This window comes from Pseudochaenichthys georgianus, chromosome 17 (assembly GCF_902827115.2).
Source record: "Pseudochaenichthys georgianus chromosome 17, fPseGeo1.2, whole genome shotgun sequence".
Classification (NCBI taxonomy): domain Eukaryota; kingdom Metazoa; phylum Chordata; class Actinopteri; order Perciformes; family Channichthyidae; genus Pseudochaenichthys; species Pseudochaenichthys georgianus.
In genome coordinates, this window is record NC_047519.1 from 21,865,823 (window position 1) to 21,882,660 (window position 16,838).

At 40.4% G+C, this 16,838-nt stretch overlaps 2 protein-coding genes and 1 long non-coding RNA gene across 6 annotated transcripts in view; 1 reads left to right on the forward strand and 2 right to left on the reverse strand.

The window, feature by feature from the left end:
- Positions 1–6,366, reverse strand: part of camsap2b (calmodulin regulated spectrin-associated protein family, member 2b) — a 39,805-nt gene extending 33,439 nt beyond the window's left edge. Inside the window, exon 1 of one of the 2 annotated variants that reach the window (XM_034104296.2) lies at positions 5,611–6,366. In XM_034104296.2, the coding sequence (XP_033960187.1) occupies positions 5,611–5,749 (139 nt within the window). In that variant the 5' untranslated portion in view covers positions 5,750–6,366. The remainder of the gene's footprint in view (positions 1–5,610) is intronic. The other variant, XM_034104297.2, reaches the window with a different exon arrangement.
- LOC139435535 (uncharacterized) lies at positions 190–2,345 on the forward strand. Of its 2 annotated transcripts, none has more exons than XR_011644780.1 (4): positions 190–343; positions 718–926; positions 1,041–1,167; positions 2,276–2,345. It is a non-coding gene; the product is annotated as an uncharacterized lncRNA (long non-coding RNA). The 2 variants fall into 2 exon arrangements; XR_011644779.1 differs by lacking the exon at positions 2,276–2,345 and adding an exon at positions 1,250–1,878.
- A 1,143-nt stretch (positions 6,367–7,509) lies between the features above and the next one.
- ticam1 (TIR domain containing adaptor molecule 1) lies at positions 7,510–10,326 on the reverse strand. Of its 2 annotated transcripts, none has more exons than XM_034105254.2 (2): positions 10,083–10,326; positions 7,510–9,801 (listed from the first exon to the last, which is right to left on the reverse strand). In XM_034105254.2, the coding sequence occupies exon 2, from the start codon at positions 9,755–9,757 to the stop codon at positions 8,021–8,023; it is 1,737 nt and encodes a 578-aa protein (XP_033961145.1). In that variant the 5' UTR covers positions 9,758–9,801; positions 10,083–10,326; the 3' UTR covers positions 7,510–8,020. The 2 variants fall into 2 exon arrangements, with proteins under 2 accessions (XP_033961145.1, XP_033961144.1); XM_034105253.2 differs by having other exon boundaries at positions 7,510–9,892.
- Between the last annotated feature and the right edge of the window lie 6,512 nt (positions 10,327–16,838).

Genomic DNA, 16,838 nt, shown 5'->3' on the forward strand with positions numbered 1-16,838 from the left:
TCACTGCAAGCGAGTCATCCGTGATTTGCAGTGAGCATTTTAAGCAGGACGAGTTTGACAGGACAGGACAGATTGTCCGACTCAGAGATGGTGTTATTCCCTCCATCTTCGTGTGTGTGTGTGTGTGTGTGTGTGTGTGTGTGTGTGTGTGTGTGTGTGTGTGTGTGTGTGTGTGTGTGTGTGTGTGTGTGTGTGTGATATTCTGCGATATTCTGCTTTTTCATTTTAGCCAGAAAAGGGCAGGACTACGTCTACTTCCAGAAAAGCTGAAGAGAGCCTGTCTGTGGCCCCTCAGGACGACCCAGAAGCTTCAACCTCACACTCACAACCTCAGCCTAATGATGTGAGTATTTCTATTTTCAACATCATATCATAATGGTCCTAGACAAAGTAAAATCTCTCTTGTTTGCTGCCACTCATATTAAACACACTCACAAATAAACACACACACACACACAATTGAAGACATGTTGAACATGCATTCCTGGCACACACACACACACACACACACACACACACACACACACACACACACACACACACACACACACACACACACACACACACACACACACACACACACACACACACGATGCTGGCAGTGGCTTTGACAGGTGATGACTATAAGAAAGAATGTGGGCCATACTCTAGTTGTGTCAAAGTGATGTGTGTGAAGTGAAACATCACTCAAACCATGTTCATCCCTCTTTCTACTAGGATCATAGCTATGTCTTGCCTGCTTCTCCTACTGCTCTTAAGGCCAGACTCAATGAAGCTTTAGCAAGAGTGGAGAGTGGAGAGCGAGAGAGGAAGAATGCCATGGCTAGAGAAAAGAGGGCAGAGACCACAGTGAGGACTCTTTTGGGGGATTTGAGGGAAAAGAACCTCATTAATGAAGAACTCAAAGAGGCTTGATTTCTACTCAGGTAAGATGAAATTAGCACTTTGAAATTCATGTACATCTTACTCTTACACTCTTTATTAAACTCCTTTGTTATTATATGAAGGGGACTTATTAATTTTTTCTCATACAATTTCAGATCTTCAAATAGACTTGAAGGCAAAGCAGGGCCATGAGTACTCAAAGGACCACAGAGAATGTGCCCTCACACTCCATCTACATGGTCCAAAGGCATACAAATACCTCAGAGAGACTACAACAAAAAGGTAGTCTTAATGTTGTTCAATTTCATTTTTGGAAATTACGGTTGCAAGTACGTTAAATAGCTACTTCTCAATTTTTTTACAGGTGGCTGTGTTCGGTGGATGGCAAGCCTGACCTGAACAAGATGATGCTGGATATGCTGGAGAGAAGATGCCAGGACGACCAGGCTAAATATGGATGTGTTTCACTCATGTTGGATGACATGGCCATCAGAAAACATGTGCAATATAATCCACATAACCAGTCAATGTCTGCTTTTGTAGACATGGGTGATGGAAACAATGAGACCGATGCTGCTACTGAGGCTCTTGTGTTCATGGTGGTTGGCCTACACGGACATTGGAAGGCTCCCATTGCATATTACCTGACGAAGTCTTTGTCACCTGAAACACAAAGGGTCCTAATCTAAATCTAAAATCTAATCTAATCTATCTAGGAAGGAGAAGGAAGAAAATAAGCTTGACCTCCTTCTTAAAATGTTTTTGTGTTGACTCTCAAATCTCCCGTTTTTATTTTGATGGTTTCCCAAAGACAAAGATATGAGAGAGGTTCTCAGTCATGCTTTGGAGGAGCCGCATGCACGGGGCATTCGGGTGTCATGAGCAACTTTGTGTAAATATGGTTTGGGCGGGGTGGTGTCATGTTCTTGTGTTTAACTTGAACATTTACATTTTTTATATAGATGTAGAAGTACATTTTCATTTTTTATGACATAGATATTCATTTTTACTGATATATAACTTCTGTCTATGTATAATGTATTATTGTTTCTTCATTTTTCAACTTATTAAAATAGCTGAGTATAGGCCTACACAATATGCTTCTCTATCATATATAGACCATTAGTGTTTTTTTATGTGTGTGTGTGTATATATTATATATCGTGTGTCTTTTGCAAAATACCTATCATACATAACATAGGCTATCAAATACCAGAATATTCTATTGCTGTTAAGCCTACTATGAATATTAAAATACGCCGAATCATGTGTCCGGTATCATGCCTACATATATGACGTTTGCAGAACCCCCCCCCCCCCGTGAAAATCAGTTTTGTATTCAGCGAGTTATGATTTATAAAATGCGCTGACACTTCATTGCGCCTGCCAGACAGATTACACTGAGTGGAGCGGGTGACCGGTCCAAGATGGCGGCCCCACGGCTCGTCAGCGCCAATAGGCAGCAGCGGTCGATGCGGCGTCTACTCTTTATATGTCTATGGGAACGCCGCTCCAGCCCTTAAAATATTGCAATACCCATACGCAGAGCTCCCATAAGGAGCCGTACACATACAGCAGTTTTTGCGTGGCTGTGTCTTTAGTTGTAAGCACAGTGGCGATCTGTTGTTATTAGCATCTGGTTAGCTAGCTATGCTAACGAATTTAAAGAGCTTTTCTACAACCAGGTGGAAGAGAGCTCTCTCCTGAGAGGCTCAAATAACCTCAGCTCAGTGAGGTTAAGGCACACCTTGATATGATCAATATAGTTATTAATGAGACTAAATGAAAAACAGGTATAAAATACTATATGACAGCAACAAAAAAGCTGTTAAAAATAACAAGAATAGAGTTTAAAAGGGGAGTGATTTGTAAAATATCCAAAAAGGAAAATATGCTACAGTTCTGTTTCATATGGGTGTTGAGAGATGTATCCATAGATCTCTCAATGTTGCTCTCAAAGTGTACCAGATTGATACTTTTAACTTCAATATTTAAACATTACACATATCCACAGTATTTAAGTAATGTTAATTGACAATAAATATTGTTGTTTTTTTAATTGTACTTTCTTTATTTGATTGGCAGTCAGTTGTTGATTACATACAGACGTTGATAAAGCTACAGGTCACTTCAATATATATCACACTAATTCATGAAGCAACTTAGACATTTTGATGTTCCGGACCTTTGCATGGGGAGATTTTCTCTAACTGGACCTCGTTGAATTTTAGTTGAAGACCTCTGGCTTAGAGGCATCTTTTGTCCTTTAGTTTAACTTCTGAACTGAATATTGCATATTCATAGATTTTAGATTTGATTCGATAAGAGAAAGCGAGTAGATGTAATTCTAACAGTGTTGAACACCTACATTTTAATTGTTATGGAAAATCTGGCACACAAAACTTAAAGCAGAGTAGTTTTAAAACATGTTTGGTGTGAACTTTAACATGACTTGATTACATGAGGCCAGCCATTAAGCACCGTTGTTAAAATCTGAGAAGCCCTTTGATTCTGATGCCAGCATAAGACACATCAAGACAAAAATGTGGAGTCAGTAAAGCTTTGACATTCATTACACACCAAGCACTCACCACTATCAGACTACATCTTTACAAAGCATCTTAAAAGCCATCTGTTTTCTTTGTCCTTCTTTTGATTCCAAACCTTTTACTCTGGGGTTGTACATTTAACTGTGTTGCTTGTTTTTATATAGTGTCTTCTCTGCCCTTCTACTGTAAACCATTTTGATATATAAGGTTCCATATTAGTATTTCCTACTGCACACTGTGCATCTGTGGTAAGTACAACTGGGCTTATACAATCCATCTCTCTGAAAGTTGTTACATCCGAGCTCCACCAAATTCAAATCATCGCTCATCTGTCCAAACTAGGCCAAACAAGGCCGTGAGGACTGGTTATGAATTGGGCCACAGTTCTGGGAGCTGAAACTGTGTCACTACTGGGATGAGAATAAAAGGCGGCAGCAGTTTGCAGGTCTTGTTGAACTACATCATGTTGCTGTCCTGTATGTCCCTCCAACATGTCATGCTCTCTGTGAGTCATGTGCAGCTCTATTTGGCGCTCACTGTTGGATCAATGGGTGTGATTCAGCGGTCTGTCTTTTGATCTCTCTCTTTCTAGGTTTGTCTGTGTGGTTTCTAGGTTTGTCTGTCCGTGTGGTGGCCACTTAGAGACTCACAGGGCTGTACATGGAGGAGCAGCTGTTTAAAGCATTCATTAGCAGGAATAAACCTCTGGGCTGAGAGCAGGCTGGAGTCTTTATGAGGACAGACCGCTAAAGTACACTGAGGACAGATACAAACCAGAGATCGGATACATATATGAAGAATAGTTACTGACACACATATCCATATAACTGGCTATTATACTGTGCAGACAAGGGACTTTAGTAGAGATGAAACAATTACTCAATTGGTTCACCCACACTTAACTGTTTGGCAACCTTTTAAAAAATCCATTAAGATGATAATCAATTAATTTTCCAAGCCAAAATACAGAAAATGTCCTTATTTGAGCTTCTCAATAGTGAAGATTTGAGTTTTAAATGTTTAGCCAGCCACAACATTTGAGATACAACATTAGGAACATGTGATGAAGATTATTGACTATATTCTGATGTGGCAAAATGCACAAGATAAACCACTTTAGAAAAGTTTGTAGAACATATGATTATTCCCATCTCCTGATTCTCTTGTTGCTTTTCGTCGAATGTGATAGTAAACCAAATGTCTGAGTTTTGGACTGTTGGTTAGTAAAAATAAACATATCTAATGCATCACTGAGGGTTCTAAAAAAGCATTCATCAACATCTTGATTACGATTTAGCTGCAAGTAAAAAAAACAAGTTTGTTTTTATTCCTGAAGCCATTAGATATACACCCAGAGCCAGTCGGTTTAATCTGTCTGTAGAATGACAAAGCATTTACACCAGTTGACATAATGTGTATTTGTATTTCTGAACACCATTCACCATTTCTTTCATATGTCATAAGGTAATGTTTTTTTCCGGCTGCAAATTATAGTAGTGAATGGATGTTTGTGCCTTTTGTTTGGAAACTTGCTTTCCTTAAAATTAATTAAATTGTAAGACATCTTTGAGTGAAGCTACGACACAGATCATCAAACAGTACATCTCTTTAGTAAGAGTGTTATATAATAGCTTTACTCTCACTTATGGTGGGGATACTTAGCATAATTCAAGCAACAGGTTAGATCAATGTCACTGTGACATGAGCAGTGATATGACCTCTCACCCCCAGGTAGATACATGGAAAGAAAAATGCAGAAATGCATGTAAAAGGCCTAAAATACTTTTACTTAAGTTTGAAGTATGTCACTACAAGGATAAAGAGGACACCTTGTTTTTAAATATGTTATGAATTGTCCTTGGGTGTTATGAAAGGCTCCTCCAAATAAAATGTATTATTATTCTTTTTTTAGTGACCATTTTCTTCAATTGCTGCTATTTCACAGGATATACAGATATGGCAAGTGTTTCTATTTATAATAACAAGGAGGAAACATCAAGAAGTGTAATTGGGTTTGTCTGACAGTGAGTGTCTGATTACAAGCTGCTGTATACTAAATATTCCCCCTGGTCCAACACGACATCAGTCCACATTATAACACATATAGATGATTATCTCCACAATGTGTTCCACTCATTTAATCCCGAGATGACAACGATTAAGAGGCGCCACCTACCCGAGCCGAACGCCTTGGCCACCAGCCACGTCAGGCTGCAGGAGATCTTGGCCCTGGTGAAGTCGTAGTGATCGAAGCTCTTGATGGCAGGGACGATGAAGGTCCTCCTCATCCCTCTGTCATCTGTCGCATCTCCCATCTTCTCTCTCTCTGGAGCCCTGCTACACTGTAGGATCAGTCAGCCAGAGGAATTCGTCCTGACTGCGGATGACATCCCGTCCAGAGGAATTCAATGCAGCAAAATGTCCCCTTCAGCTGACAAAAATGGAAGAAAAAAAAACTTTGAGCGTGGCCTGGGTTGGAGATCACGACGAGTTTTGGGGTGCTCCTGGTTTACAGCAGCACCATCCCCAGTTTAGAAGATGTTTAGACAGCACGGCGCAGTTTAGCAGCAGGATTTCTGAAGATTTCCCCTATTCCCTGACGTTTTTCTCCTCAGATTGTCCGACATAACGGAGCAGCTGTGCGTCAAAGGAGGAGAGCTACAGCCCAACACCAGCGGACAGTTTCACACAGGAACTAACCACGCTGTTTGTCTCCATGTTGTTATTTATTCTCTTTTCTAACTGTTTTCCCCTCTCCCTCCTTCCTATCTTTTTCCGCGGCGTCTTCTCTGCGCTTTTCCTGCGGCACTGATAGGAGGATAGAGCTCACTGCGCATGCGCGATCCACCCACCCAGTCTACTCCGTCCTGACAGTCAGAAGTCACCACCATGTTAACACAAACCGAGGGGACTGGAGCAGCATCCAGCATGGGATTGTATGAATAATTCCCTCTATGCTAATTCCCAGATATTGTTTTAAAAAGAAAGGAACAACCTTTTTAAGTATTTACAAAATGTTACCCTCCAGTTAAAAACGATTGGCTGATTTGCAGACACATAATTTACATTTAGGATGCTGTGTGTTCTTTATTTTATATTACATCTGAAATACTTATTTATACACTTTTAAATGTATGGTTAATACTACAAGGCGCACTACACAATTTGCATATCAGTCAACTATTTTTGTTTTCTGTTGTTTGAAATGTCATAAACAACGAATTTGACCTATTTATTTGGTAATTGATCTTTTATCATGATATTTAAATTTTTTGATTTTCTGCAACTAAATGTGAACCAAAGCTAGGGACTTATAATTGTAATATTGCTGATTGGTATACACAGATTATGTTAAGATCCTGAAGATGTCAAGAAATGGGAACAAATGGTGATTTTGAAAACAAATATTTCTGGTAGACACATAATTTGTATTCGGTAAGAATTTAGACACTTCAGTGGGAGTTTTAAGTTCATATTCCACCTCATGGGTCTCTGCAAACCGTCAACGTTTCGTGTTCTTGTTTTTGCTTCAGTACAGTGCAAAGTTACAATATTTAGATTTAGAGGGGTTACAAAAATGAAACAGGCAAGATCAGTTTTTTATATTTTTTAAATATGTCAGTGCAATGCACAGATATGGGCAGGAGAAAAAAAAAATCAACCCCACTCAGAGTCAATCCTGTGTAAGGGCAATATGCGCAAGCTGAAAAGTCCTGCACTTAGATATGTGTTCAAACTGAATAACAATAGCAAGCCTGCTGACATAAGCAAACAAATAGGATGCCCCTATCGTTGGAAAAAAGTGTGTCTCTTTAAAAACAATTTTTTTTAATTAAACTCATGAAATGGAAAAATATTTCTTAACTAGTAAATTTATTCGGAAGAATTAAAAAAAATCTAAATAAACTTCGAGGTTAAAGGATAGAAATTATCATAATTATCGTTTAAAGTTTTTACAACTTGATCGGATCACCAAAAACGTTTTAGTTTTACAGTTAATATAATATAAAACTGTACCTTACACAATGATTAAAATATGCACATACACGTAAAAAAAAACACATGTTGGAAAATATTAAAATTTAAGATTTTATTGAATCTGTTTTAGCTTTCAGATATCAAAACAGTGATGCATTTGGTTGACCCTGCACTTCAGAGATCTTGTGAAGGGCAACAGAGAGCGCAGGACAACGCTGCTCCCTGGTGTCTTCAGTAGGATCATACAGCTGCTGGGATCAGGAATTGTACATCACATTTCGGTCAGTAGATGGCAGTCCTCTGCTAAATATTCCTCTGATGCTTTATTCATGATCTGATCTCTTTACAGCTCTCCTGAAATCATTAAGATGTCACTGAATAGAATTGTCTTTCACCAACAGGTTTACATTTTACAGCTCTGATATGTTAGGGTTCAGACCATAGGTTTTCTCAGTTTCTCAAAATATATTGACCCCAGAAAACGTCTCTTTCCTCCAAAGATTATTAGAAAACCAGGATTCAAATTGAGTGGAGACTTTGACCTGTTTCACATGTACACAGCACGGCACACAGTGACATTTAGACCCTGGCATTAACACATCTTAATATTAGGAGCAGTCTTCATCTCTGTTAATTGAATCATCTGTGTCTGCATGTCCATCCGAACCAACGTTCATTCGAGAGTCATTACCAATCATTATGTACTTAGCGTTATTAATGTGGATGTGTGGCTGTTCTGGTGGCCCTCTGGTGCCGAGGTGAAGTTGCTGTTCCAATAAAAGCCTCAGGTTATCTTTCTGCAGCAGCTCTGCTTTTGTACACTCACGAATTAATTGCTTTTGGTACCTATTTAAATTCTTCAGAGTCTCCTGTCTCTGCATCTGCATTTTCACTTTCTGCTCTGTATTCCAGATTGCCCTCTGTTTTTTAATTTGCGTTGGAGAAAATACCCTTCGTACTTTCCTTTCAAAGTTCCTATTCTCGTCGAGTGTATTTATTGTCTTCAAAACCATAGGGAAGCTATCTTTAGGCAGGCTGTTCTCCCTTGGCAGGAGAGGAATAACTGTGCCATATTTGTGTGTCTTATATATGGAGTTAACAAGAGCAGAGTCTGCCTCCATCATTTGCATGCGGTCAAAGTTGCGGGTAAGCAGCAGAACAATGTAGGCCGAGTTGTTGATAGCATCTTCCACACTCCTCAGAGTGCTCCTCCCTGGAACAGCAAAGCCCTCAGAAAAAGTTGCACCCTCAATATGAATGACCTCTTCCAGCCTTTCCTTCATGCTTTCAGCCACATCTGCATCTTCAGCTGCGTGGAAGATAACAAAAGCGTAAAAAATTGGCTCTTCCTCCAACTCTGCACCTTCACTTTCATGCACTTCCTTTGGAGCAGGCATCTTGGAATGACTGGTTGCGGTGGGTAATGCAAAGGTTGGTTCAGTGGTTGGTTTGGAGGTTTGGTGAAGAGTCTCTTTGCGAGTGATAAGACTGTCCAACTCACCGCCCTCTGCGGCTCCCTCCATCTTTAAGGGTTTCTTCGCACCAAACATCGGAGGTTCACTGGATTCAGGCTGAGAGGTTTGAGATTCACCAACAACGAGGGCAGGGGTGTTTATTTCGGAAGCACCTGATGTTTCTGGGGTAACGCTGTTGTATGAGGCTGTTGGGGGTAAACTTATCTCCAGATGAGTGGGATATGAGGGCATTGAAGAGGTCGCCTGCAGTGGACTAGGCAGACTGTAAGCTCTCTCGCACTGATCTTGAGACAGGTCTACTTTTAAAGTTGTACTTTCTTTATCCGGGGGGCCATGGGGATCCTGGTCAGACATCGGTTTCTTCGAAGAGCTCAACCACTCTGCAAACTGAGGCCCACAGACAACTTTAGCTTCCTCCCTAAACTTGTCGTACTCCAGGTACTCACAGTTGCTTGTTTCCTGATTGTCACTTGAAAGGGCTCTCTTATACGCCAGATTTCTCAGACTTGTATCACAAAGCCTCTGTTCTGATAAAACCTTGAAAATACGAGCCAACAGTGCCAAAGATTCTCCTGTAAACTCTTGCGAATGACCACAACGAGTGGCAAAATCTTCTAATTTGCCTGCACTCATCTGCCACTTTTCAGCCAGAAGTTGAGCAAGGAAGTTGTTTTTCAGCATCTGGAGTTTGTTCAGGGCCCGCTCCTCTTTCTGGAGAACGATCAGACATAGGGAATGTATGATATGATCTTGCGGAGACTCACCCAACTGGAATGTCAGACTTAGCAGTCGATTCGGCGGTGCTTTGATCACTATGTCGAAGACGTCTCTCAGTCCTGTACCCTGACTTTCTTGTTCCACGTGACTCATTTTCAGGTATGACGTGCTGCAATATCTTCATTCTATGACAGAAGCTGACAGGATCTCATGTTATTTTTCAATATATTCGTATTATTTTCTTCAAAAACTTGAGTTTCTGAGGAGATTTCATTGACGTTCTTGTTTCTGTAAAGAGATCAAATCAACAAACTTCAGAACGTATGCAATTATGATCACAACATGTTGGGATGTTGTTCTGACTAAATGTCAACAGAAAAGTAATTTATTTGTTTTTATAAGCACCGCAAGTGACATTTAACAGAACCACCAGGATCAAAATGGCTCTTATGAATCATACACTTGATGCATTACTCACCGGTCTGGAGTCAATGGAGTTTGAATAGAGTTTGTTTCTAGTTCAAACAAGGAAGTAACTCAGAATCCCTTTTCCTGTTCAGTTCAACCAGTAGAAAACTATTTTCTCCAAACAGGAAGCCCTTAGTGCACATTTGAGATAGACGCTGTTGGTGAGTCTTGACAAACTTTCTGTAAAAAGGTGGTCAGAGACCGTACTTGTGTCAGTTACATGCCTCTGCAAGCATGAAACATGTTTACATAATGATGACGTCACAGCTTGTAAGTAAGGGAGCTCATGAAGGACAAAAGACAAAAGCAGGAAGAAGTCAAAACATAACAGAAAAAAGCACAAGACAAAGTTGAACCAACCTTTAAAAATCCTATCACAGACAATCACCAGCATTTCTGCTCACCTCTACAAAATGTAATTTGTGACACTCAGTCAACTTTTTTAATTCCCTGATTTGTCACAACTCTGAAAATCTACAACAAAAAAGGTACTTGTGTGTAGAAGTCTTTTAGTTACTTGTGCACAATTGCCACAGGAGAGAAAAGTCTGACTTTTCTTCCCCCTCTGCTGAGAGGCAAGTGTATTTTTATCCACGGAGGAAACCTCCAACCCTGTATTTACCAGGGGTGGGGTCACACCAGGCAGAGTGCAAGCCAGCATCAAACCTCTCACTGCAGTGCAGACAGAGAGCCTCTCTATAGGGCTGAGTACAGCGTGATATGTTTACTGTACGACCACTTCTGAGGGGTTACTGTAACTCCATAGGAAGTGTGGTTTCTATGTTTATTGTGGCACTAGTATATATGTACAGTATGTATGCATCTTTCCAGAATAAAGCAGCTTCCAGTTGAGCTATATTGCACATGCCACCAAGACCACAGCTTTGTTGTTTCTTTCAACCCTATAGCTAACAGTATAGCTATAAGGGACTGTGTTAAATTTATATGGGGTCAGAAAAGGTTCTTGCTATGAGGACAGTAGTTTGGCTTTTTTTTTCTGGGAGAGCAGGGGGTTCCATTCTTTACATCAAGGGTTAGCCTCGAGCCTCAAAAGTTGAACATTGTTGAACTTTTGACGCCGATAGACGCTCGCGAGGCTTGCAACGCCTTGCCATGCTACCCACAATGCAGTTCGGCGAATTTTGAAAATATCCTACGTCACCCCATTCAAATGAATGGGCGAAGCGTTGGAAGCCTTTTTTGACGCCTGTAGTGTGTACGGGCCGTTAGAGTTACTGTGATTTGGGACTGCATTTGTGACCAGGACTGGTGTTAGAAGGCATTTTAAGAATCTAAATCATTTTCCAAATCTGCATTTCAAATGTACATCCTTTTGAATTTTTTATGAATTTGTTTTAAGATGTTCTGAAGCATGGTTATGAAGGATGTTTTTTTTTCTCTCAGAATGATACCCTAACTGCGGAGATTGTACCATGCTGAGAGGATGAGGAGTGTCACCACATATGTTGTCACTGCTCTGTGACATTCATTAACCCTGTCCTGACTCATGTTTCCTTTTGCTGCAAGGGAAAACAGCGCGTGCGCCTCGTTGGTGGGCTGTGCTACGGCTGCAGAAGCCGAAGAAGAAAAGTAAAAACACATCTATTATATAAATGTTGATTTATTGGTCAGCAGGTATTAACTTAATATATCACTGATTTTGCATGTTGCACATTGTGGTGGTCGCTGCTCTGCCACGGGTCACAGGATCAGGTCACAGTCTTACACTCGCACTCAACAAGCTCTTACTTTAACATGATGGATTGTGGATAAATATTTAAGCAAAGGGTTTTGTCCCCCCTCCCGTTGTTGTGAGTGCTCTACGGCAAATTGTTTTTGTAGAATTTGGTTCTGTCTATCCTCACGTTTAAGTTAAGGTTGTGCGCAATAAGGTCAGTCAGTGTTGTTTACAACTGGGTTACCAAATTAAAACATGTTTGTATGTGGCACCAGTTTTTGCAGATGCCTGTGGCGTCAGAAAGAGACAGAAGAGAACATCTAAGGCCGTGAAGATAATATTTGATAAAGGATGTGTTGGCCACAGGGCGTAACAAATCTATTTCACTTGGATAAGACATGTAGCCGAAAACCATCCCTATACTATAATCAATCAGACTTACGACCTACCGTGAACATGAGTTGCAACATGTTTTGATTTAATTTGCATTTGTTCCTTTTATTTAAAATGTTAAGTATCTTGCAGGCCCATATGATCCTATAACTTCCACTAAGAGTATGGCTGGGACTTTTCCCATGTTCTTGGTAATTTTTTATTTAATTCTAATCTTTACATTGGCTTCGTTAGATATTTCGTTTGTACTTAATGTATACTGTTTAGTATTATTTATAAAGAATTGTTGAGAAGGTAGTTGCAGCTTTTTTAAATTAAGCAAAGGGTGCAAGGAAAATATGTATTTCTCAACCCCAGAAACTCTTCTACATCCCTAACCAGCCATGATACGCTCATACATTCATATGTATGCCTCGTTATACTCCCCTTACACACACATGCGAGCAGATGCACACATAATCTGGCCCTAACATGAAAGCATTGGGGCACAAAAAACCAACACACACATTCACACAGCCTCAGGATCATCCTCAGTCAGTTACATAACGCACTGCCAAACGTCCATCTTTATTGAGGTCAGTTCCTTTAACGAGAAACACGCTCTCCCAGCAGCTGTGTTAGTCAGCCTGGCGCTAAATTTGTCTTCACCTTCGGGCAAAACATAAGAGGCTCTGTCAGTTTGGCAAATGGTGACTTTGGACAGCTTGGGTAATGGTGTTTGGAGCAAATGCATTCTGACCACTGCTTGTTTTTTTGTGGCAACATTGCGTCGTTTCAATATAAACCAAACACATGTAACTTTACTTGGTTTATTACTTTGAAACAAAAATGCACAGATGTGTGTGTCTATGTGCGTGTTGTTCCTGGCCGTGGGAGAGAGGCCTGCGGGAGACACAGAGGGGTCACATATAAGAGGCTTTAGGGCAGACAAGTGAAAAGGAGGCCCTTTCTTGGACAGAGACTACGGATTAGGATGAAAGACGTATGAGTGGGGGATGCTCTCTCTTTTTTATCTGTCTCACACTCTTGCTGCATCTCTCTGCCACATTCTGCATGATATCTATTCAAAGAAAAGAGCAAGGAAAAAAGAAGAAAGACAGACACAGCGGCAGATGCAAAGAAGGACATGAAAAGCCATAGAGATAAGATAGTTAGATATTGGGGCATTCGGATTGAGACCTTGACAGATCGATAGCCTCTTTAGAATTCAGTTTGTGAGAGGCCGAAAGAGGCCATGAAATGCGCCGCTCTTTTCCCAGCCACTTGATTCGTCACACATGCTAAGAGAATTTAACACACTCGCTTCTGGAAGGCAAATATATGCTCCACACACATGTACATGTGAAGACATACACAGATACAAGGCCGTGCACTCATCGAGGGTCCACGCCCAGCGTTTGGCCTCTATTGAAACACTGAATGAAACAGCTGCACTGAAGCCACGACTGACCAACAAACTTTGTAAAGGTCCTTTTTTTGTCGCACACTAACCACTACATATTTTTAAGCATTCATATTTCTATTCTTATGACTGTGGTCATTTCCTGCATTCTCTGCTGAAAATACAAAGCAGCATGTAGCTTTAAAATGTTACACAACTGTGCTTTTTATTCCGATAATGTTATGGATGGTTGCAGCTTTAGGTAGACTACATATATTGAGGCGAACTCAGCTCATGCGTGTGCTGTGTAGCAAAGCAAAGATAACCCTGGCTATCACCCGCTGAGGCTAGTATAATGTTGTTGACAAAGCGGGCCAACAGATCTGAGTTAATGTGACAGTTAACTAGCATTAATTCAGGAGCAAAGGTAAATGAAGCGGGCCTGCGGACAGGACAGGGGAGTACGGTGGGGATGGGAAGACGTGTGTACTGTACCACACTGGAACATGCTTGGATGAGCATGTAGGCCATGCCAACAACAATGCATAATACAGCCTCTGGTGATGGGGGATGGATATGCACACAACCTCACACACACATAGACATACACTCGCACAAACACACACGCACAAGCTTACACGCATGCACAGACATTGATGGTGATGGGGCATGGAGCAGTTTATGCTCATATCAAGAGAAAGTCTTTGATCAGTGTGACAGGAAGGGCACTCGCCCCAAAGGAATTAGCTAACTCTTGCCTTGCAAAAGCACACACACAATAAATCAGGCATGTTTGCATTTGCACAGAGGAGAGAAAGTGTCTGATATTTAACTTCATTAATATGCTAAATGTATGAATATGATTTGTTACGGTTCAACGTCCAGAGTAGCATGTCCAAGAGTGGCATGATAATCATGAAGAGAAAAATGTGCAGAAATTCAGGTTGCGTGTATAATCCTCTCAGTTTAATAGGTTGTTAAGCTGCACAAGCAATTTACATTTGACTTTTAAATATGCACAACCACCAGTTTTATTTAACCGGTAAAAAAAAAAATTGAAACAGTGTTTCTGACACGAGGAATGTGTAACAGATTTAATATTTTGTTTATTTCTGCCTCTGGAGTCAGGAGTAGCAGTGCTTTATATTGGATACTAATGGGATACATGTTTAGCGGCTCCTGGAAGGTGCTCAACATCTTTTCGGATCCATCGCTCCAATTCACAATCTGCTTAAAATTATTAAAGGCATTATGTGCAGTATTTATTTAATATTCCATACTCATAATCTAAATTGAAATCCTTAAGGTAGTTATTTCACATTTTTGGATACATGTTTATTTGATCTCTTGCTGAGAGTAAGATAAGAAAATGTACTCTCTCATTAAATGTAATGCTATAGCCAGCAGCTGGTCAGCATAGTTTATCATAAAGACTGTAACCGGAGGTAACCAAAAGCAGAACATTCTAAACCCCCAAAAAACACACAGATTGTTATATTTAATCCGATGTTTTAGAGAAAATTGAACAAAAAAAAAGTGTTTTAAGGCAATGGGAAAAACGTTTTTCAAATCAAATCAAATCCAGTTTTATTTATATAACACATTTATAAACGATTTTTGGTCGAGCCAAAGTGCTGTACATATAATAAAAATAGCCTACAGTAGAGACACTTTACAGCAAATACAACAGCACAGATTGTTCAGAATATCAGTATGACAATACGACACCCTCTATCCTTAGACAGTTTCTGTTACCTCAGGTCAGAGTTAGGCTAGCGTTTCCCCCTGTAATTCAATGGTTTTCAGCATCCCTATACACATCTGCTATTCTGGGCTATTTAGACTAAATAGGCTCAATTTGACTTGTTAAGTGTAAACTGGATCTCATTTTGGCCCTTGGGAACGGTGCTTAAGGTTGTTAGAGTCGTCCACCCACTCATAGATTTGTATAGAAGAGGAGAAAAGAGGTGACGGAACAAGAGCATAGAGCAGAAGTGCAGAGGAATTAAAACCAGCATTGTAGCAGCAATGAAAGTAAAAGAATAAATGGTCCCAATCTGGCTGCACTTGCCGCTAGAATAGCTGCCCGTCCAAAAGCCCATGCCCAATCCCCCATTTCACTTTTGTCCGTCTCCAAACCCTGCGGATGCTCCGCTTGTGTAGCAGATGCACATAACCAAAGGATGTGAGGCTTGAAAGCAATGGGAAATTCATTACATATTCCTACCCCCCTCCGTTCACCATAATCACCACAATTAGCAGACATCTGCAGTGACTCCAAAGCTGGGTGTGTATTAAGGCAATCAGAGCAGCTTCACAGACAGCACTGACGGCAGCCCCCTCTGTGATGGGCCTCATCCTGAAGGGAAGCATTCCATTAGAAACTCAGTGATTAATTGAGACGCAGAATTTGTTCCTGGCATCGAGCAAGAATGAAACCCGACAGGAGGCATCCATGATGGCAGAGTTGTACGCGGGTTAGTGGAGGTGGTCCGGGGTTGCCGGGGATTGTGCCATACTGTTGATGATGTGAGATAAGGTGCTTACACTGTGGTGGCAATTAGCTGCATGAGAACAGTTACCAAATAACAGCTATGTGAAGATGTTCTGACCCATCAAGTAAACAGAACCTGTGTGTGTCTCATGATTACCCTGATTTTATAGCTACTTACGTTTGAGGACAAAGAAAAACTAACAAAAAACGATTTGTTTGTGATTGGTATTGATAATACACCCCAGTGTTCTGTTTCAGAAAAACAATTGATATCTGGATTTCCAAATTACAAAGCACTGGGCCTTTAATGGTGGCCATGTGCACGTAACTCTAGCTTGCAGATAAAGGTTTGACTGCTAAATATTAAAGGAATAGTTTGACATTTTGGAAACTACATTCATTTACTTTTTTGCTGAGACTTAAGATTTTTGCATACTCTCTACGAAAAACTCATTATGCACTGAAACCTTGAACACAGAGGCCGATAGATTTTCTTCTTCTATTTGTTGTGACAAATTAAATGTATTACGTGAGTGCACAATACAGCATTGACTTGTCAATTGTCATTAAAAAGATTAACCCGCCATAGAGCATAATGTCGCTTTAAAGTCTGTTTACCCTAAATGGGACCATCATTTACTAAATGAACATCATTTTGAATTTGAGCACACTTGAAACAAGCTAATAAGACCATAAACTAATTGGGAGAATGTGTAGTGAAGTACCAAATCATGTAATAAGTAGGATCCTTTTTTCTCATATACTTCTATACAATCAGACTTCTTCTAGCAACTGGTGGAGTAGCTCAATACTGCACATA